The following is a 21,509-nucleotide window of genomic DNA, read 5'->3' as shown; positions in this document are numbered from 1 at the left end:
AAATATGATTAGAGGGGACCAGCTGGTAAAAGGGATTCAGGTCGGAGCTAAACAATATAAGTTGAAAGCATTTGCAGATGATTTAGTTTTAACTTTGCAAGAGCCAGACACTAGTACTAAAAGAGTTTTGGAGATAATACAAGTTTTTGGTCGAGTAGCAGGTTTTAAGTTAAATAAACAAAAAACAAAGGTACTGGGAAAGAATTTAACAGTGGAGGAAAGAGAGAAGTTTCAGAGTGAAACTGGATTAATGGTAGCAAATAAAGTGAAATATCTAGGGGTTAATTTAACAACTAAGAATGTGAACTTATTTAAAGACAACTATGAGAAATGTTGGACAGAAATTAAGAAAGATTTGGAAATATGGTCAAACTTGAGACTTTCCTTGTTAGGCCGAATTGCTGTTATTAAGATGAATGTTTTGCCAAGAATGTTGTTTTTGTTTCAAACATTGCAGATTGTGGACAGAATGGACTGTTTCAAGAAGTGGCAGAAAGATATATCGAGATTTGTCTGGCAGGGCAAAAAGCCCAGAATAAAATTCAAGATATTAACTGATGCAAAAGAAAGAGGGGGGTTTGCCCTGCCGGACTTAAAACTGTACTATGAAGCAGCAGCTTTTTGCTGGCTGAAAGACTGGCTACTTCTTGAGAATACAGACATTTTGGATTTAGAAGGGTTCAATAATAGATTTGGCTGGCATGCATATATATGGTATGACAAGGTAAAAATTCACAAAAGTTTTAAAAACCATATTGTTAGGAAAGCATTGTACAATGTTTGGATTCGTTATAAAGCTCTGTTGGAAAACAAAACCCCTAGGTGGTTATCACCAATGGAGGCCAAGGAAGTTAAAAAACTTAATATGGAATCTAAATGGCCAAAATATTGGGAAATTGTAGAACAAGAAGGTGGAAATGTGAAACTACAGAGTTATGAGAAATTGAAGTTTAAAGTAAGAGACTGGCTTCATTATTACCAGATAAATGAAGTTTTTAAACAGGACAGGAAAATCGGCTTCCAGGTGGAGAAGTCAAAGTTAGAAACAGAATTGTTAGAACCTAATACTAAGAATTTGTCTAGAATGTACAATTTGCTGCTGAAATGGAATACACAGGATGAAACGGTTAAATCAGCTATGATTAAATGGGCACAGGACATTGGTCATGACATTATGTTTGCTGACTGGGAACAGTTATGGAGCACCGTTATAAAATTTACGGCATGTAATGCCTTAAGAGAGAATATTATGAAAATGATTTATAGGTGGTACATGACCCCAGTCAAGCTTGCAAAAATTTATCATTTGCCCAATAACAAATGCTGGAAATGTAATGAAACTGAAGGTACTTTCTGTCACCTTTGGTGGACGTGCCCAAGGATTAAGGCCTTCTGGGAAACGATATATAATGAAATTAAGAAGGTGCTTAAGTGTACCTTTCACAAAAAACCAGAGGCTTTTCTCCTGGGCATGGTAGGCCAATTGGTGTCAAAGAAAGATAGGACGTTTTTTATGTATGCTACAACAGCAGCAAGAGTTCTACTAGCAAAGTATTGGAAGACACAAGAACTACCCACACTGGAAGAGTGGCAGACGAAGGTGATTGAATATATGGGACTAGCAGAGATGACGAGCAGAATCCGTGACCAAGGGAAAGAGACGGTGGAGGAAGATTGGAAGAAATTTAAATTTTATCTTAAAAACTCTTGCAAAATTACTGAGTGCTAAAATGTCATGGACACGGGTGGCGCTGTGGGTTAAAGCCTCAGCGCCTAGGACTTGCCGATCGAAAGGTCGGCGGTTCGAATCCCCGCGGCGGGGTGCGCTCCCGCCGTTCGGTCCCAGCGCCTGCCAACCTAGCAGTTTGAAAGCACCTTCGGGTGCAAGTAGATAAATAGGGACCGCTTACCAGCGGGAAGGTAAACGGCGTTCCGTGTGCTGCGCTGGCTCGCCAGATGCAGCTTGTCACGCTGGCCACGTGACCCGGAAGTGTCTGCGGACAGCGCTGGCCCCCGGCCTCTTGAGTGAGATGGGCGCACAACCCTAGAGTCTGGCAAGACTGGCCCGTACGGGCAGGGGTACCTTTACCTTTACCTTTACTAAAATGTCATGGGTAAAGCATAGCAGATTTGCAGCGATAAATGATCGGAAAAGAGGAAAGAAAAGGGTTAAAGAAAGGAATTTATAAGTAATTTAGACCAGGGGTTGCTGAAAAAAGTTTAAAACAGGGATGCAGAAAAGGGAGGCATGGGGAAGTCCTTGAAATTGGGTACACGAAAAAAATATATATGAAACTATACATGTTTATATGTTTGTTTGTTAGGGTTTATCGTTTGTATTGTCTTATATTATATGTTGAAAAACCAATAAAAATTTTATATATATATAAAAAAAGAGCTTCACAGTGGGTTAAAAGTCATGGGGTCTTTATCTGCTATAGGGTATCGACTGCTGGGTGGGGGCGAGCCTCACTCTCCCAGCCCTCGCCAGGATGGGGCTTGCCTCCGGGGGTGGGGAGCGCTGAGTGGGGGCAGGGCTTGCAGCCCTCACTGCCCTCACCACCAATGGGTAGGAGAGCACTTGCGCCCTGAGTGCGGATGGGATTGGAGGAGAGCTGAGTGGGGACGGGGCCTAGGTGCAAGACATCATGCCCATACATCTAAAACTGGTTGCAATTGGACCATGGCAAGTTGCAAAACTTGCCTAGTCCTTAGGGAGTTTCAAATGCTGCTACTGCTGTATATAAAGAATGAGAGGATAATAGTCGGGAGCAGGTTGGAAGCATGTGTGATGTTGAGTGGCTAGTGGTTGATACGCCTCGTTGAATCTTACACAGTTGATTTTTTATTTCACCAGTCCAGATAAGACTGGACAAAAAAATCTGTTTCAAATATTGGAGAGACACTACTGAACTAGATGAACCAATGGCTTCTTGTGTTCTGGTGGAATTATTTTGGCCTCTTTCTCAAATTATTTGACCTAGAAAAGCCTAAATTACCTCAGCTTTAGTTAGCTTTGCAAGCTCACCGTGGTTTTTGCCAGCTCACCTGGCTACATCAACCTGCTGTGTTAGTTGCAAAAAAGAGACCAGAGTCTTTTCTGTGTACAGAAAGCTTACTTGCCTGATCACCTGGAGGCAGTTCCTATTCACTGTGGCAACCTATTTACAAGTTTCCCATACTTGAGAACCCTTCAGTTTTCCCTCCAATTCTTTCTCATTCCAGACTTTTGCAGCTCCAGAGAATGGTCCTTGCCACAGATTCTGACCTTCCAGATGAGCTGCTTTATGGAAGAGCTGGTTACTTGTATGCCTTGCTTTATCTGAATACTGAAATTGGACCCGAGGCTGTGCCACAGTCTGCTATCAAGGAGGTAAGAGAGAAGCGCTGTTTTCCAGGCATTGGCTTTGTACAGAGTTGGTTGTTTGGTGTCTTTTGTAATGGTTCCCACCTTTTGCCTGCACTTAGCTATCTCCATACACATCCCATTTGTTGTTTCAATCTTGCAGAACTGTCTCCTGCCTTCTTTGGGGCTTTCCACATAATGCTTTTCTAAAAGCCTACATTTTCTTCTTAGTGCTATATAGGCAGTGCTCGATTTGCATGGAGGTTACATTCTGGACCCGTGTGCGTATCAGCAGGGTCCGCATAAGGCCACCCCATTCCACACCTTTTTGTGACATTTTGGGGTCACTTCTGGGTTGGCACAATGTGCATGGTTGCAGTCACAAACATATCGGACACACCTAAAACGGTTGCTGTCTGTACTTGTGCCTGTACTTATCCATGACTAGTGGTCCTATATCCACGCTTAATGGAAGCCATTATTGCAGAAGCCCTCTTGAAAGATAACTGAGTGCTCCTGCATTTCAGTTGTACAGCAGAGAAGGCATGCTTGGTCTCTAATGAAGTAATAGTATTTAAGCAGTAGAAAAAACACACCTCTGACACTTTTGCAAGCAGCTCCCACTAATGCAGTTGCTCCACATGCTGGGGTCCCTTTCACTAGCAATAAAGCATTGCTTTTTGAAATGTAGTAACAGAAATTCTACCTGGAGGAAGTATTGAATACCCTTTGCAACCTATGCATTTATTGCAGGTTTGGGTGACTTTTGGACCTCCAGTGGCCAGGGAGGATGGGAGTTGTAGTTTAGGAATATTTGGAGGATCAAAGGTTCTCCACACCTGATTTCTTTCATTTTTCTGGCTGGAACAAGAAGTTCAGAGTAGTTTCTGAAAAGGTTATTGCAAGACCAACTCCCACTGGTCACATAAAGAAATTTGTGAAATTTTTAGGCTTGCATAACTCCACTGTTACGGCTTTGGCTACAGAGTGTACCGGCCAGATGTGAGATGTTCTCTCAGAATAATGGAATGCCTGTTATTCTATCTGTCTGCATCAGGTGGTGGATTCCATCATTGAATCAGGTAAAAACTTTTCCAGAGAGGAACGAAAGACAGAACGGTGCCCATTATTGTATCAGTGGCACAGAAAACAATATGTTGGTGCAGCCCATGGCATGTCTGGGATCTACTATATGCTTATGCAGGTAATGATAGGAGCCAGCTTGGAAAAGGGGGGTGGGGGTTGGGTGGGTGGGGAGAGAAGGAGACTCTCCTGAGGGCAACAGTGAGAGAAGGGAACTTGTCTTAAGAAGATAAGAAGCAGCTGCTGGATCAGGCCAGTGGCCCATCTAGTCCTGGATCCTGTTCTCACAGTGGCCAACAGGCATCAATTTACACTTATTTACATTGTTTATGTTGAATTGCACTTGCCATTTTATTACCCATTCACTCAGGTTGGAGAGCTTGTTTTCACAATCTCTTCTTGTTTGAATGACCCTGAACAATTTAGCATCATCGGCAAACTTCACTGCTCACCCCTAATTCTCAATTGTTTTTGAACAAGTTAAATAGCAGAGGTCTCAGTGTTGATCTTTTTAAAATAAAAAATAAAATAAGGTGTTGTTAAAGTTTTTTCATAATACAATAAGATAAAAGAAACTAAATAAAAACAAAAACAGGGAAAGAGAAAACACCAAAGGAAAACAAAAAAAGAAGAAAAGAAGAGAGAATAAGAGAAGAAAAATAAATAGAATTTCCATTTTTTTTGTCAGTTTCATAAAAGAAATTAATCAAAATATTCACTCTAGAATATTTTCATGCAACTGATTTACTTTCTGTTAGGCGATATTTCCCCAGTCTTCCTGACCCAGATGTCTCATATTAATCTATTTTCCTTTTTACACAAAAGTCCAAAAGGCATTCTCTAACTATTGTTTGAATAAATGTCAGCAATAGTTTTTCTCTAATCAACATATCAACTTTCTCTCCGATAACTTTAACAACCATTTCCCATTGTGAGATGTACAAGTTCCCTGTCAGTGGGAAAGCTCACGTATCTCTTGGTATGGGACATGCACAAATGGGTACTTCAGAAGACTTAGTGGCAGGGTAAAAAGAGGATGCCTGAGTGAGTGTTACTCTCTATTGGCAACTCCTTGTAACATGTGATGCCAACTTCTAAATATATAACAGCCACAGTTGTCTCCCACCTTCACTGCATCCAGTTAAACAAGGGTAAAATTATTTTCCAGATACATCAATGTGAACGCACATCAGCATGGATTTGTAGTAATATGAAAAAAAATACTGCTTTTTATTTTGAAAAAAAATAATGTGTGTTTGTTGTATATTTTAGCCAGTGTGCAATGTGGATCAAGAGACTTTGAGAGAACTGGTGAAACCAAGCATTGACTATGTGCGCCATAAAAAATTTCGATCTGGGAATTATCCATCATCTTTAAGTAATGAAACTGACAGGCTGGTGCATTGGTGCCATGGTTCCCCAGGAGTCATCCATATGCTCATGCAAGCATATAAGGTATGTCCTTGTTTAGCTCAATCATGAGGCATGGAAGAATGCATACAGTGGTACCTTGGTTCTCAAACTTAATCCGTTCCGGAAGTCCGTTCCAAAACCAAATTCTTCCAAAGCCAAGGTGCGCTTTCCTATAGAAAGTAATCCAAAACAGTGGTACCTCAGGTTACATACGCTTCAGGTTACAGACTCCACTAACTCAGAAATAGTACCTCGGGTTAAGAACTTTGCTTCAGGATGAGAACAGAAATCACGCGGTGGCGACACGGCAGCAGCGGGAGGCCCCATTAACTAAAGTGGTGCTTCATGTTAAGAACAGTTTCAGATTAAGAACGTACCTCCAGAACGAATTAAGTACGTAACCAGAGGTACCACTGTAATCCGTTCCAGACTTTTAAAAACAACCCCTAAAACAGCAATTTAACGTGAATTTTACTATCTAATGAGACCATTGATCCATAAAATGAAAGCAATAATCAATGTACCGTACTATAAAATAAATAAGACCGTATCGTAGATGATAAAAAATAATTAATTTTTTTTCTTACCTGCACTGATTATAGTCGTTGTTTGGATGGGGGGCTTTTATCCATTTCCACAATCACACAATCATTCAGTATCTGAACTGGGTTCCACACAGTCACAAAAACAAATTAACTGAAAAAGCCTCAAAAACGCAAAATAAATCGCAAATACAAAAGCGCCAAACTTAAACCTTTCTGGAAGTCTGACTTCCGAAAAGTTTGAAAGCCAAGGCACAGCTTCTGATTGGTGCAGGCACCCTGGAAACAATAGCTGACAGCCACATCAGATGTTTGGATTCCGAAAAACATCTGAAAACCGGAATGCTTACTTCTGGGGTTTCGGCGTTTGCGAACCAAGGTACTACTGTACTTCAAAATTGAAAGTTAGGTTTCCAACGGGAACCCATAGTATGGGTTGCATGTTGTCTACACTGCTTCTTAAGACAGAATTTCTGTACTGCGTGCATTAAGAAAATTGTTAGTTCTGTAAGTCCAAGGGGATTTCTAAGGAGAAAAAATATTAATAGCAACACAAGGTACTTTCCTGATGCCATATGGCAAACTGCTTTTGAAGTTGTGGAAGTTTCAAATCACCGTATTTTTCTGTCTATAAGATGTATAAGGACACCCCCTCCCATTTTTAGCGACTCAATTTTAAGAAAATGAGCGGAGATGGCCCAAAGTTGTTGAGCTTCTCCCCCCATGCAACTGTGGGCAGGAAACACTCCCTATATCATTTCCCACGCACAGCGGCATTGGGGGAAGTTGCGCAACCAGCGGGCAGGTGGGCACGCCACTTCTCCCCCCGCCATGCCACTATCCGTGTACTGGATGACCTCAGTTTTTTGACATGATTTTTGAGTCAAAAAACCTCGTCTAATACATGGAAAAATATGGTAGTATGTGGTGTGTCACCTGTTCAGATTTAAAAGTATGTGTTGCTTGACCTAAGCAGCTCTTAGGATCCTTTTGCTTGCCCAGGAGCCCAGAAACAACATGGCAGGCACCAGCCCTTTTATTAAAGATAGTCAGTTCCCAACAGCCTGCTGAAACAAAAAGGTCTTTATTTGCTGGCTGAAGGACAAGGAGGGAGCCAGTCCAGCTTCTCTAGGGAGGGAGGTTCAAAGTTTGGGAGCAGCCACCAAGAAGGCCGTCATTAAAAATAGTGAGTATTTTTAGTTCATTGCTGTGGCTAAACTTGTGTTCACATTTCTGCAGGTTTTCAAAGAGGATAAATATTTGAAGGACGCAATAGAATGTAGTGATGTCATTTGGCAGAGAGGATTGTTGAGGAAAGGCTATGGCATCTGCCACGGGACAGCTGGCAATGGCTACTCCTTCTTATCCCTCTATCATCTCACTCAGGATAAAAAGTACCTCTATCGAGCTTGCAAGGTACTCCTTAATTTTATTTTCTGATGCACATACTGGGTGATACTCAACGCTAGTTATACTTAGAAAAAACCCATTGATTTCACTGGACCTGCTCCAGAGTATGACTTAGTTCAGGAGCATCCGATTTAGGGTTCCAGCCGTGCTTTTTCCCAGTTACTTTGGCATTTTATGCCCACTGAACGAGTTTGCTTCTCAGTGACCTATGATGGTTGATGGGGGGGTTTATTTTCTAAGGACGTTCTGCATTTCTGAAAATTCTGACACACACAAACACACACACACACACACACACACACACACACACACACACACACCGGTTTGCTGATACCTCCCTTTTGTGCATGGATGCTGCCATTCTGTCTACATAAGTATGCAGGCTTGAGTTTGCTGTTACGGGAGAGTTATTAGATAGGGTAGTGAAGCTGACTTCCAGGGTTGAGGTGGCCTCTGCCCAGATGAGCTGGCATTCATGGAAAGAGCCCATCCCTGGACCAAGACCTAGTGGCTGTTGAGTGGAGGAGCCATCAGTGAGGTGGGTTTTGTTGGAGCAGTGACAGCACTTCTGTAGAAAACGTGAAAATGTTGTTGCTACCAATGTGACACAGCCTCTTGAACAAAGATGGTGAAAACATTAGTTGCTAAGGGTTTTGTTTACCATCTTTATCCAAAGCACCATGGTGCATCTGCAGCAGCACAACCAGACACCTTCACCTGCCCCAGCTGCAACAAAACATTTCTCTTCCGTACCGGTTTGCCTCCACACACCCACCCCAGTGCACTCCTCCATTATCTCCCAAGACAAGAAGGAACAAGAAGCTGCTTCAACATTAAGCACAGTCATTTATTTACAAGACAAGCTACTTCTGTTCAAGGTGCTATCAGTCTTTGTTGAACTGGTTCTGAACAGGTATTTCTCCCTCTCTTGAGAGTTTCACGCAGGAAAGGGCTGCTGGTGGGATTCATTCCATGCTCAGGGCTGCTGAGTGCACTATGCTCCCTTCTAATGTAAGCACATGACTTACATCGCTACTTAGTAGATACTATCTCTTCATTTCACTGTGTCCAATGAGAGAGAGGTCAGTTCTTTGTAAACCTTAATCACTGCAGATTGGATTTTGGATAATCTGCACTTGCAATTTCCTGAAATTTCATCAGAAACTTTATTAGGGCTGAAGTTAGATTTCTTAATCAGCTGACTTTGAGCTGACTTCTTGCACACCACAGTATTTCATATCTATTAGATATACATCTTTATTTACTTTGTGTCAGGGAAGAGTTAGAGTTAGAAGATTCCAGTTTCCCAGAGGGAGAAAGCATTCCCCAAGGGGGGGAGGAGAGCAGTGAGTTGAAGAGAAGAGAGCAAGAGGAACAACAGGGAGGGACCGGCTGTTCCCAGGAAAGGCAAGGGTTCAGTTCTAGCTCAGATTGGGAGGAGGGGAGATACAAGCCAGCTCTAGCCAGGAGGTTAGAAAAAAGAGCGGGACAGCGAAGGGAAGGGCACCTTCGCCATTTTGAGAGTGGCTGGTCATGGAGAAGCAGAGCTCAGAAGGTATCTGAAAGAAGTGACTCTGAGGAATAATAGTTAAGAACCGTTTATAAGAATGTTTTGTTAATACGCAATAAAAAGTTTTATAAAAGAAGAAGAAGCATTTGTGTGGTGATCTGAAGAGGACAACGACCAGTCCTGACACTTTGGTTTTCAATATTTTAGTCATTATTTCTTCATCCCTATTTGCTGCCTTTCCCCCAGTTTGCAGAGTGGTGTCTGGATTATGGTGCACACGGCTGTCGTATTCCTGACCGACCCTACTCACTGTTTGAAGGCAAGACATTTTTTATTGTTGAATTCTGTATTCAGTAACATGTATATTATAAAATTGTTATATGATTGAATTCAAAGCTACATGGTTTAGTTGGACTGTAAATTCACTTAAGCTGATATTGGCCTGGTTCACATGTTTTGCCAAGCCAATCCGTGTCTGAGCGCATGAGCCTGTGGACTCCAGGAAAGGAAATGGTTCTGCCGCTGTGTTAAGTCAGGGTTTGGCTTAGTGTGCCATCAACCTGGGCTTGTGCTTTAGCTCTCCCAGACAAGCCATGAACAGTAATCCATAGGGCAAACCCTGCAGGGAGCACATACATGAGCTGAACCACAAAGTTCAGACAACATGCTACACCCAGCTGTGGTTTAGCTCAGTGTAGCAGCAGAACTGGGAAGAGCAAAGTGTTTGAAATCTCTTCTTCTGGAGTCCACATGCTCACATGTCCATGTGTGAACCAGGTCCAGGTCTGCAGTCCTCAACATGCTTACATGGGAGTAAAGCCCAGTGAACACTGTGGGACTTACTCATGAGTAGATATGTATAGGGCTGCACAACAAGCCTGCCTAATGAAATGTGCATGGTTCCTGCTTAATATTCACGGCCACCTTTTGAGTTCTACAGCCCTGTTCACTTTTCCTGTTGAAATACGTTGCCAGAGCAACTGAATTACTATTGCTGGAAGATCTGATTTGTTCTATGCTGTAATCTGTTTGAGGGTCGAATTTGGCAGATAGGATTATAGATCTCAGCAATGTATAGTCTCTGGGTGTTTAACTTTCTCATAGACATCTTACCATGGAAACTCAAAAATAGACCATTGATGCTCAGCACTGAAGGTTGTTTTCAGAAATGACTCATTTGCCATCTGTTGTTAACGCATGGAACTGCAGAATTATTCAAGAGTATCCAAAGTTGTGCTGACATTATCACTGCATTTCACACATAAGAAACCTGCATTTTCATCCATGGAAATGTTCTTCATGTCACAAAATTATAATACAGAGTGCTGCATTTCATTAAGATGACCAACTTTTCTTACCCAACAGTCATTTGTGAAAAATGGGGACTTGAGGGGTATGTTCAATGCCCTGTTTTTCATACTTGGCTAAATTAGGATAGTTTGGTTTTACCCTAATGCTACAGGAACACACCAAAGCCAAACGTGCTTTACAAATGCAAATACAGCTTTTCTCTCCAGGATATAAGATGTATCTTCTGAATCAGTCCTGGTGAAACAGCTTGGCTGTGTGTGATCCTCTGGCTTTCTCCTGCAGCCATCTGAATGTTCCCCTTGCCACCACTAAAAGCCAGTCTCCTCCCCATTTCCTGGAGCTCACGTCCCCTGTGGCAGCCTTCTGAGAGTAGATGCCAGTAGTGCGTCTTGTAGCAGATACCCTGGTAGCTGTGCTCAGAGGCCAACCATAAAGCGTGCCAGGTGCAATCCCTTTGGAGGCACTGTGAAAGTAATAAACAGACAGATCCTGCCTTCCCTTATGGCCTGGTAACTTCTGTTTTATGTGTATTTAATATGCAAGGCCTTTCCAGGGGATCCCTTGCAGCTCTCTCATGGCCAAAGGATCCAGGCTTTCTGTCTTTGTGCTTTTTTGAACTTGGGATTTGTCCTCTTCAGGTATGGCAGGAGCTATCCACTTCCTCTCCGACATAATTGACCCCCAGAACTCCCGCTTCCCAGCATTTGAACTTGGCCCTCAAAGGAAAGAAAGCAAAGAGGAGCAGAACAGCTAAATGGAAACTAGAGATAATGCCCAAAGCAACATGACTGCTTAGTGCCTCAAGTGAAACTGAACCAACATTGGGAGTCTGGAGGAAAAACTCTTTCTCGCCTGTTCTCCAAAGAACCACGCTTGTCGTTACTGCATGAGCGAGAGAATTCCACATTTCAATGTTTCATTCTAAGAGATGCCTTGAGCTGTGGCAGTGATCAGGCTTAAGTTCATTGGGACTCTTGCTTTTTCAGTTTTCACAGTTGTTCTTCCAGGTCTTTCTGGGTGTGTTTGCATGTTCCTTGGTGTTGTCCGTAACTGTAAAGTTTTTTCCGTTCATTGTGAAGCTGAAAACTGGTCAGTGACATCTTGTCCTGCTTGTTTTTCTGTGCATGGCTGTAATGACAGCACACACCTCTCCACCGCTGAAACAGGACCTCACATTTGGAACACTCTCTCTGCCTATTAGCTACCATGAATGAATGAGGGAGGCAAGCCCAGCCAAATGCACAGCTTGGTTGACCCTTTTCTGGACTCACAACTTCAAAGTCATTGAACATTCCTCCCACCCCAAGATATCAAGAGCATGGTCCAGTCAGAGTTAAGAACCTTTTAAAAAAATAAATCTCCTATTGATTTTCTTGAAGAGGTTAACCGTATGATTAAAATTCTGCCGTTGAAATCAGTTACCCGACGTCTGGCCAAATTATTCCCCAAATCTATCTCCCCCTGTCCACCATGGGGACTTTTTAAGGCTTTCAATATACCTAAAGTGAATCACGAATGTTGCACTGGTTTCCATGGGAAAAAATTAAACAAGTACTACACTCTACTGTCGAGATGCGTGGGGCTGGATTGTGCTTCCAAGAGTGAAGCTCACTTCAAATTAAATAGGTGAGCATTACATCTTCTGTGCCTCCCACCCTTGAAATAAGTCTACAATGCACATTTTCAAAAGTACTTCTATGAGATTTTCAGATTTGAAAACTCTCTTAAGTGCTTTCTGAAACACAAGATCCTTTCAATGTAGGGAGGGGGCCATAGACATGCCCTAAGTAGCCCACATAATTCCACCAATTTTGTAGAGGAACATCATCCCTTCAGTTCTTGTGCATCATGGAAAGTTTTCTGACAAAACTAGGCAGAGCCACACAAAAGCAGTATTGGGTTCAGCCCCACAGTTTAGGGAAGGACTCTGGGAAATGAAATGGCTTACTACTGCTGTTGAAGTTTCTGAGAAGGGGCCAAGGTATCCAGTTCTAATTAATAGTAAGACTGCCAATCTTCCCTGCTAGGTGACAGACAGTCCCATTTTTGTTGCTTCACCCTCTGAAAGGTTGCTTTGTTGTTCCTCTGTCTGAAGAGCTACATAGTGTGTGTGTCACTCAGGCCCTGAGTCACAACTTCGTTTTGTTTACATTTTGCTCTTCCACATCTTCTAAAAGAAATTTTTGACAATTTGCATTGCTGGGTGTACTTTTTATATGAGAGAAATTTGGCTTCCAGTCACCGTTGCTGAGAAGTGAACCCCACTTCCTAGATAGGATGTTTAAAGGTTGTTGTATCAAATTGTTCTGAGTTTTGTTGCACTGCTTTATTCTAACAGAGAAAGGACAGCCTCTCAACGTAAATGAGAGTGTTTTGGAAGAAGGGGTCGTGGATTAGGGGGAAAGTCAGTTATCACAATGTTTTGCTGTTAAAGTTGTTTTCAAAAAAAATAAATTTAGCAAAATACAGATGTGTTCTGAACAATTTTTTCTTACGTACCTGTCTATGTGCTCTGACAACAGACAGCATTAGTTGAAACTACATGTTACACATGACGTAGGTCTACTACTAGTGCCACCAAAACTGGCAGCACTGCGCAAGCTCCCCTCCATCCACTGGGATTTCTTACAGTGTTATGTGGCATCATCACACTGAGTTTATCACCACTTTCATGGCTGACAAAGACATGGAAACTTCCAACATGATGCTATTGTAGTGCAACGTATGAGATTTACCGTATTTTTCACTCCATAAGACGCACTTTTTTCCACTTAAATTCTAAGGGGAAATGTCTGTGCATCTTATGGAGCGAATGTGTGGTCCCTGGTGCTGGGGGGGCAACCCAGGCTTCCCCCGCTAGCCCCGACAAGCTCTGGGAGCAGCGGGAAGGCTGCGCAGCCTTTCCGCTGCTCCCCGACCTGCTCTTTGGGGCTGGGGGTGGCAGAAAGCCGGGATTCCCCCACCGCCAGCCCCACAAGCTCTGGGAGCAGCGGGAAGGCTGCGCAGCCTTCCCGCTGCTCCCCGAAAGGAACCCGAAGCCTCTGGAGCGCAGCAGGAACTCCCGGATTGCCTTCACTGAAGCCTGGAGACCCCTCTCGCTCTCCAGGCTTCCAAGGTAGTTGCCTGAAGCCTCCAGAGCACAGCAGGAAATCCTGCTGTGCTCCAGAGGTTTCGGGTTGCCTTCACTGAAGGCGACTGAACGCACTGAACGCACCTTGTTTTAGAGGGGGAGAACAAGAAAAAAAATTCTCCCCCTCTGCGCAGCGCCCCTTCAGCCAAGCGACAGGAGAAGTGGAAGGGGCTCCGTTTCTCCTGCTGCTTCACTGAAGGGGCGCTGAGCAGAGAGGGGGAGAATTTTTTTTCTTGTTCTCCCCCTCTAAAACAAGGTTCGTCCTATGGTCGGGTGCGTCCTATAGAACGAAAAATATGGTTGCATATTATGGTTGACTGTGGGAGATCCCAGCACTATCAGCTGTGTAACTTGATCCACTCCATGTTTTAAGTCCCACTGGGTTGGGTGAGACTTGCTCCCAAGGAACCCTGCACAGAATTGCAGCCTTTTCCCACTAAGTGATTTGTGTGAAAGGTATTTGCTATTGGTGAGATTGAAATGGATGAGCCTCCCTTTTGGAAATACCTCCAGGCTTTACCTGCAGCCTATTGTCTTTGCTCAATTTTGCTTGTCACTTTAATTTATTCACTTGTTTTAAAATACTTGGTGTGTTTTGTAGTGGGCCCTAAGCGAGTCAGCCCCTGAATTGAATAGGCTTTCTTGTTCCCAATAAGAAAATTATTCAGACAGTTCATTTTTGTGACAAAAAGCCTCTCACTTCAGATGATTTGCCTTAGAGCTTCTTCATACTTGTCACTCATTTATAGCACAGTCAGTAGAGCATGAGACCCTCATTCACAGGGTTGTGGGTTCAATCCCCACGTTGGGCAAATTCCCCCCATTCCAGCCTATTGGACTAGAGGACCTTCGTGGTCCCATCCAACTCTCTTATTCTCTATGAAGGAGGGATCCACTAGGGCATGTTCATAAATCTTAAAATTGCTAATCTTCAGTCACACAGGATAATTCTCTTGAATCAACATTTGTGGATTTTGACCACCTACTCCATAAATCGATGTAACTCCTGCTGTCATAACTTTGCCCTCCTTCCCACTTAAGGGACTTTTGTGTGTGAGAGAGGGGGGTGACTGTCCTTAGAGATTTCACCCAAAACTATGATTCCCAGGGCTTCTCATGGAAAACCCAAATGCTTAAGCTGTTTTCTAAACCATTTTGTAGCATAAAAAAGGTAAAGGTAGGTATAACCTATAGAAAACAAATGTGCTTACAGTTAAGGGCCGCCTTCTAGGTATATGTTCAAAGCACTTGCACAGGAATGTGCATCAAATCTTTGTATATATAAATTCAGAAATAAGTCCCACTCGGGTCAATGGGACATTCCTAGGTGTGCATAGGATTGCAGCCTCAGTCACAAAATCCTTTGTCCATAAATGAAGTGCCATAGGCTGAATCCTTGCACACCTATTTAGAAATCTGGCCCTTAAGATTTAGAGTTCCAGGGTTGTTGTTTTTCAGGAAAAGGATTGCCCAGATTCTTTGAGTTCATTTCCTATTGTAATTGGGCCATAGTCCAATAAATAACATTTGTATTTAGTTGGGTTTTCCAACTAAAATTGAGTCCATGATCTGTCTTGCTTGAACTGATTGAGTTATCTTATAGTACCTAATTTCCCCTTGGGTGATACTTTCTACATCAAAGAATGGTCTTGAAAATATATTCGGTGGTTCAGAAATCATTTTAGGAACATACAAAATTGCCTTATACCAATTGGGTCATATAATGTAATAATGAGGGTTGGTATACAAATTTAATTAATAATAATAATATTGACACTGATTGTCAGTGATTCTCCCCTGCTTCAGCCCTACCTGGAGTCTTTTTCAGCCCTGCCTGGAGATTGAATGCTGGACTCTTTTGCATGTGCTTCACCACCAAGCGGAAACCGAAAACCAAACCTGAAGCAATCTAGCCAGCTGTTTGTCACAGGGAGCTGGATTTTGTTGCCTTCCACTCTCCCTCCCCATAGATAGCTGGTCAGTGGCATTCTGTGCATCTAGCCAGGTCTAGTGTGCACGCACAGCCCCAGCTGGCAGATCAGGCATATACATGTTTGCACAAATGGTTAGGAAGACAGGAGAATTGCTAGGGACCCTGTTAATGGGTTGCGGCTGAGAAGTTGCACACAGCTTACATGCTTATCTGTGCCACACTACATTTTGATAATTCCAGCCACATAAGATACTATACACAGGGACTTATATTAGTCTTCCAGATCGTGGGTGGGAAACCACGGGCTCTTGGGACTCTACTCAGGTCACACCTCTCACTGGTCCTGCCCTCCCCACCCTCCACCATCCATTTTTCTGTCTGGCTGGATATGTCTTTGAATGGTAATAATGCCTCTTGTGTACCTGCATGGTGAGATGTCCATGTAGAAGCCTTGGCGTTTTGTGCAGCAAGACTCCAGCCTACTGTGCAAAGGTAAGAGAGGGATGTGTTGCCCTAACCAACCAACAGCACCTGGTCTCCAGAAGGCTGCCCCCCTAGAAAATGCAGCTCAAGTTGAAAAAAGTTCCCCACTTCTTGTTGTAGATTTAGACCCTGAGAAAACAATTACATTATAAAGTAATAGACTGTGGTGTATTATTAGGCATGCTAAGTTAACATCTAAGGATGTGTGCAAGAGAGATCCATATATTCTCTTTCAATTTCATTTGTGGTGGCAGAGAGTGAAAAACACCAAAAAAATTGACAGGCAGTGAGTTTGTAAGATATAAACATTTGGCAAAATGGGAAACCGCTGCTTGACATGAATGGCTGTACGGCCAAGAGGAATTTTTCCTGTTTTTTCCTCAGCAGCCCTTGCCATATCGAAGTCCCACAGCCAGCTCCTCACATTGCTTTTTTATTGGAAATAACATCATTTTTCAGTCCACAACTGAATTATGGATTACGTGGTTTAATTCTCGTGGAGAGCATTGGCTGATATTAATGAGGCCTATTGCCTCAGGAGGGGTATGTGAATACAGTGACTCATGAGGCCCACTCTACTCTCCTGATTCTCTGATAATGGAAGCTGGATATCATAATTCTGAAGGGAGAAAGAAACCAAGACAAAGAGACCTGCACTGTGGCAGCTCTCATTAGCAATCAGAGCCACATCCCTGGCAGCTGGTTTGCAAGCTCCTATTAGCATACTTGCCCTAAAGGGGCTCTCCTCTTCTTTGGCAAAGGTGCATTAATTATCATGGGCTTGACAGTAAATCCAAAGGGGTGCACGGCTGTCTATGAAGCTGAGATGGAGACAAAATAACAAAGCCTCTTTGTGATGAACCTTTGGCACCTGGCAAGCAGGCTGTAGTTACCTGGACTGCCAGATATCTTGATTAGAATGTGGTTAACTGGCATGAGATGGGCTCTGCGAGGGCTGAAGCCATTATTGAAAGAGCATAGCTCAAGGCAAGGGCATTGATGCCCATCTGGTCATTCAGATTAGCACAGCAAGGTGTATGATGGGCCGTAGGTGGAGCTTCTGGTCAATCGTGGGTCAAGCTTCACAGAAACATTGTCTTACCTCAGACAACATTACTATAGACAGGTGAAAATTAGCAAAGATGTATAGAACTGCCTTAAATGTTTGTTGGAAATTCAAGGAGAAAGAAGGCACATTCTACCACGTGTAGTGGATGTGCAAGATAAACGCATTATGGGAAATGATTCACAATGAGTTGAAATTTTTTTAAAAAATAACGTTTGTTACAGAGGCTTTTTTGCTAGGTGTTCTAGGTACAGAGATTCCAAAGGAGCAGAAACAATTATTCATGTTTGCGACGACAGCAGCATGGATACTATTGGCCCAGAGATGGAAAGAAGATAAAGTTCCAACCAGAGACAAATGGCTGATGATGGTGGACTACGCCGAAATGGCAAAATTGACTGGGAAAATCAGAAACCAGGAAGAGAAGAATTTTAAGAAGGAATGGGAAAAAAATATAATGTATTTAAGAGAACACTGTAAACAACTAAAAACTATGGCAGGATTTGAGTAATGCTTGTAATGCATGAAAAACTATGGTAAAAATGGATTATTTTTCTTAAAGAAAATAAGAGAAGCAGTTGGGGCAAAATAGATTGATAATGGTAACCATGGAAGGGCGGGGGAGTCAAAGGATTCAAGGAATCCTAAATGGTGATGTGGATGTTTTATTTGAATTTGAATTTGTTATGTAAAACTTAATAAAAATATATATATTTTAAAAAACTATACACAGGCGAAATGCTGACTAGCTGAGAAGCTTCCCTTTGCTGCTTTTTGTGACCCATCACTGCACATCTCATCCAGCAAAATAGTCAGGCCACAGGGAAGGGATACAATTAAGCACATTGTGGTTGCTAAGCTACAACATTGCTTGAGCCGAAGTGCTTCTGTTTTGACCTGTAAAGCGAATGCACAACAATTTCTACCACCTTTTCCTGAGTGCAGCAACAATACATTCAAATGGAGATTTGTTAAATCACAGTTGGTATCTGTATTGGATGCTGTCAGGGACCGGGCTGAGAAGGGCTGCTCTGGAGAACTTCCGGGTTAGCGCCATCGCCTAATGGCGGATTCCCTCCGAGCTCCGGAGGGAATCGGCTTAGTAGGGGTCGGGTCCTGCCGCGGCGGCGATGCGGGGACCCTCAGAAACCACAGGCGCTGAAGCCTGTGGACCTGGTGACTCAGCGGGCACCATTTGCGTCCCCCGACCTGCGAAGGAGCCTTTTTAAAGGCTCCGGAACGGGGGACAGAGAGCGGTGCGGTGCTGAGAGTCGACTGCTTCCCCTACTGAGTGAAGCCGCATGCCATGGACGGAGAGCGCTGACTTCTTTCTCTGAACATTTGGACTAAAAGTAACAACCCGTGAGTAATACGGAAATTGGACTTAAAAAAGGAAAAATTTTCTTGGGAATTAGGCATGACCGGGGAAGGCGCAAAGAGGAAGTCCGCCTACCCGCCTTGTAAACATCTTAAAGCAAGGATTTTATAACTAAGGTTGAGAGAACACCTTTCTCTTTTGTGGATAAAAGCAATTAACTCCACGTTTTGGCAATATAAGTGATTGTGCTGGAGGATAAGAGCTAATATCGAGAGCGGAATTGTCACCCCTCCCCCAGGACCCGGGAGCGATCGGTGAGAGAGCCTGCTGAAGAGATATAGAAGACTTTGACAGCTGTTAAACTAGCTGTCAAAGTTGGGGAAAAAGGAGAACTTTGTTTCTGTTGTCTTTGCTGGTTATATTTGTTACAATTTGGTAATAAATTGTTAAAAATAAAGAAGAAAAGGCTAATTTGACTTTTGGGTTGGAACTGGAAGATACTAAGAAACCAGTACGCCTCTAGAGGGGGTTCAGGGACATTACAAGAATGGCTGTAAGTGGAAAAATACTGGCTGAACTGGAGAGGACTTTTTTTCTCTTGGGAAAGTTACAAGAACAAAGTGATGTTTTGGCTACAAATGTTACAACACTGAATGAAACAGTAAATAAAACTACTGAGCCTGGAAGGGACTTGACTCAAGTCTTTGCAGCTGAACAAAAAGTTTTTGCAGCTGAACTAAAAATTTCTGCAGCTGAACAAGAAAAGAAATCTGAGAAATTTGAGAATGTGAGGAAAGAGATACATGATGATTTGAAGGAAAAGGAAGGAGGAGCTATAATGCCACAGATGATTAAGGAGAGCCAGAGTATAATGAGTTAAAAAAAAATATTGAAATATACATTTCCCAAAAGACCGGAAGCATTCCTACTAGGGATAATTGGGGATGAAATCAAAAAAGAGGATAAGACACTATTTCAGTACGCCACAGCCGCTGCCAGATTACTAATTGCCCAAAATTGGAAAAACCAAGATACCCCATCAATTAGAGATTGGCAAACAAAATTATTTGAAATGGTTGAACTTGCAAAATTGACACAAAAAATCAGAAACCCAAAAAATACAAAGTTTATTAATGACTGGAACAAATTTATGATATATATTGAAGGGAATTATAGAAGTCTAAAAACTATAGCAGGTTTGATATAAATCTTACGACGTACAAATTATTAACAATCACTAGCTGCGGGAAAAATAAATTATGTATATTAAGAAGCCTGAAAGCGGGAGGGATGGAGGTCAACAGAGTGTAGAAGAATGATTTAAGTTCCTAAGATATAAAGAGACAAGCGTGAAGACAAAGAACTGTAACGGAATTGGACAATATTTTTATGTTATGTTTAGATATTTGTTATGTATTTTTTCTTTTCTTTGTAACTGTTAATTGGTTTTCTTTTTTGGTTACTTACATGAAACTTAATAAAAAGAAGTTTAAAAAAAAAAAGGAGAGCCAGAGGCCGGTTAAGATGGATACAAAGGAAAATAAGAACAGGATGATGAAAATTTGGTTTGAATTGAAGAATGGAGAATGGAGAGATCTCCTTATGTGGAGATCTGAAGACCTATGGATTACAAACCTGGCTAAAGTGGAAACTGGAGCTTTTGGGACATTTGGACTTAAGAGAAGCAAGAAACAAGATTTCGGCTCCACTTTTAAATATGGAGGTCTGGCTGGAAGAAACATGGACCTTATTGGGACAGAGCTTCTTCGAGATTTGGTGTCCAATATAAAGGACTATCAAAAAAACCGGCAGAGAGGAATTGAGAGAGAATTAAGAGCCTCGGACGTGAGGTCGCCAGGCTGACAGCAGATAGACTGATGGACATTTGTTGGGGTTCGAAACCAGGAAAGGGGGGGTGGGGCTTTGGGAATCCAAAGGGTGTACAATTATACTCTGTTTCCTTTTATTTTGTTTTGCTACTAATATAAAAATGGGGAATTCGTGGAAGGGAATTGGGGTCGACCTTAGAAAAAGATTTTTAAGAATAAGTACTGGTGTATAAAGACTGAGGTTTATAAGTTAAAATTGGTTAACTAAAATGAATTAAATATAATAAGGTAAAATTTGGGGACAAGAACTTGCTGAGCTAAAAATTGGAACTGGAATACAAGAAGGGGAGGTGTGGGGGAGTCAAGGAAATTTGTTATTGAAAATAAGGAATGTAAATTTTATGTGTTTTTAATTGTTTTTTTGTTTTTTTCTCTATATTTTGAAAATTTCAATAAATATCTATAAAAAAGAGAGAGAGAGAGAGAAGGGCTGCTCTGAGGTCTCTGGACAGCATTCACCCCACCCTTCCCCAAAGACACAGCTCAGAAAGTGTCAGAACAGAAAGCCCTGAGGTTACAAACTCAGATTACAAAATGTAGGAGTGACGTAGATTAACAGGGATGGAGCACTGCCATTTCTAGGAGACGTGTTCTTTTTTATCTCGCTGTGATTATTAAAGGACTAACTGGTAAGATGTTCCTTTCATTTGATCTTTTTTATTTACTGCCATGGAGAGAGGAAGCCTAACAGATGCATAGGAGCTGTCAGAGCTGCCCGAGGTCCCAGCTCACAGAAGACCAACGCTGCTTCATTGTTTAGTATAAAAGTCTTTATTGAAGTTCAGTTTCACTTCCACAGCCGCAGCGTGCAGCACTACGTCTCAAACTTTAGACCGCCGAAGCTCCGTCTGAATCTCCTCCCCCCTGACACCAGTTTAAGATTCTAGCCTTGCTCCACCTCTTCCTTTGTTCCTTCCTCCTCTGGGTCCGCCTGCCCGTCGGGGTCTCGCCCTTCCTAGACTCCTCTGACACTGAGTCCCCTGACTCTTCCCCCTCCCTCCGTCGGGCTTTAGGACCTGGCTCCCAATCCGGGTTTTCTGCTGTCCCGCGCGCCTGCACATTTGAACTTGGCGCG

The 21,509-nt window shown here is 42.6% G+C and overlaps 2 protein-coding genes and 1 long non-coding RNA gene across 5 annotated transcripts in view; 2 read left to right on the top strand and 1 right to left on the bottom strand.

Moving 5' to 3' along the window:
• The window catches only part of LANCL2 (LanC like glutathione S-transferase 2), a 28,223-nt gene extending 15,412 nt beyond the window's left edge, over positions 1-12,811 (top strand). The window contains exons 4-9 of one of the 2 annotated variants that reach the window (XM_053410048.1): positions 3,226-3,373; positions 4,404-4,550; positions 5,702-5,884; positions 7,624-7,800; positions 9,551-9,623; positions 11,254-12,811. In XM_053410048.1, coding sequence (XP_053266023.1) covers positions 3,226-3,373; positions 4,404-4,550; positions 5,702-5,884; positions 7,624-7,800; positions 9,551-9,623; positions 11,254-11,369 — 844 coding nt within the window. In that variant the 3' untranslated portion in view covers positions 11,370-12,811. The remainder of the gene's footprint in view (positions 1-3,225; positions 3,374-4,403; positions 4,551-5,701; positions 5,885-7,623; positions 7,801-9,550; positions 9,624-11,253) is intronic. The other variant, XM_053410049.1, reaches the window with a different exon arrangement.
• BLVRA (biliverdin reductase A) overlaps positions 1-21,509 on the bottom strand; it is a 225,404-nt gene that overhangs the window by 100,955 nt on the left and 102,940 nt on the right. Inside the window, exon 9 of one of the 2 annotated variants that reach the window (XR_008332941.1) lies at positions 7,118-7,133. The exons of the other annotated variant lie outside the window; for it this stretch is intronic. The gene's annotated coding sequence lies outside the window, so the exon portion shown is untranslated. Of the gene's footprint in view, positions 1-7,117; positions 7,134-21,509 lie in introns of those variants that run through there. 2 annotated transcript variants of the gene reach the window in all.
• LOC128424167 (uncharacterized) lies at positions 4,596-5,023 on the top strand. Its single transcript, XR_008332942.1, has 2 exons — positions 4,596-4,647; positions 4,682-5,023. It is a non-coding gene; the product is annotated as an uncharacterized LOC128424167 (long non-coding RNA).

This window comes from Podarcis raffonei, chromosome 12, assembly GCF_027172205.1.
Source record: "Podarcis raffonei isolate rPodRaf1 chromosome 12, rPodRaf1.pri, whole genome shotgun sequence".
In the NCBI taxonomy this organism is placed as follows: Eukaryota; Metazoa; Chordata; class Lepidosauria; order Squamata; family Lacertidae; genus Podarcis; species Podarcis raffonei.
The sequence above is the reverse complement of the archived record's forward strand: the minus strand, read 5'-3'. Positions and strand labels throughout refer to the sequence as shown.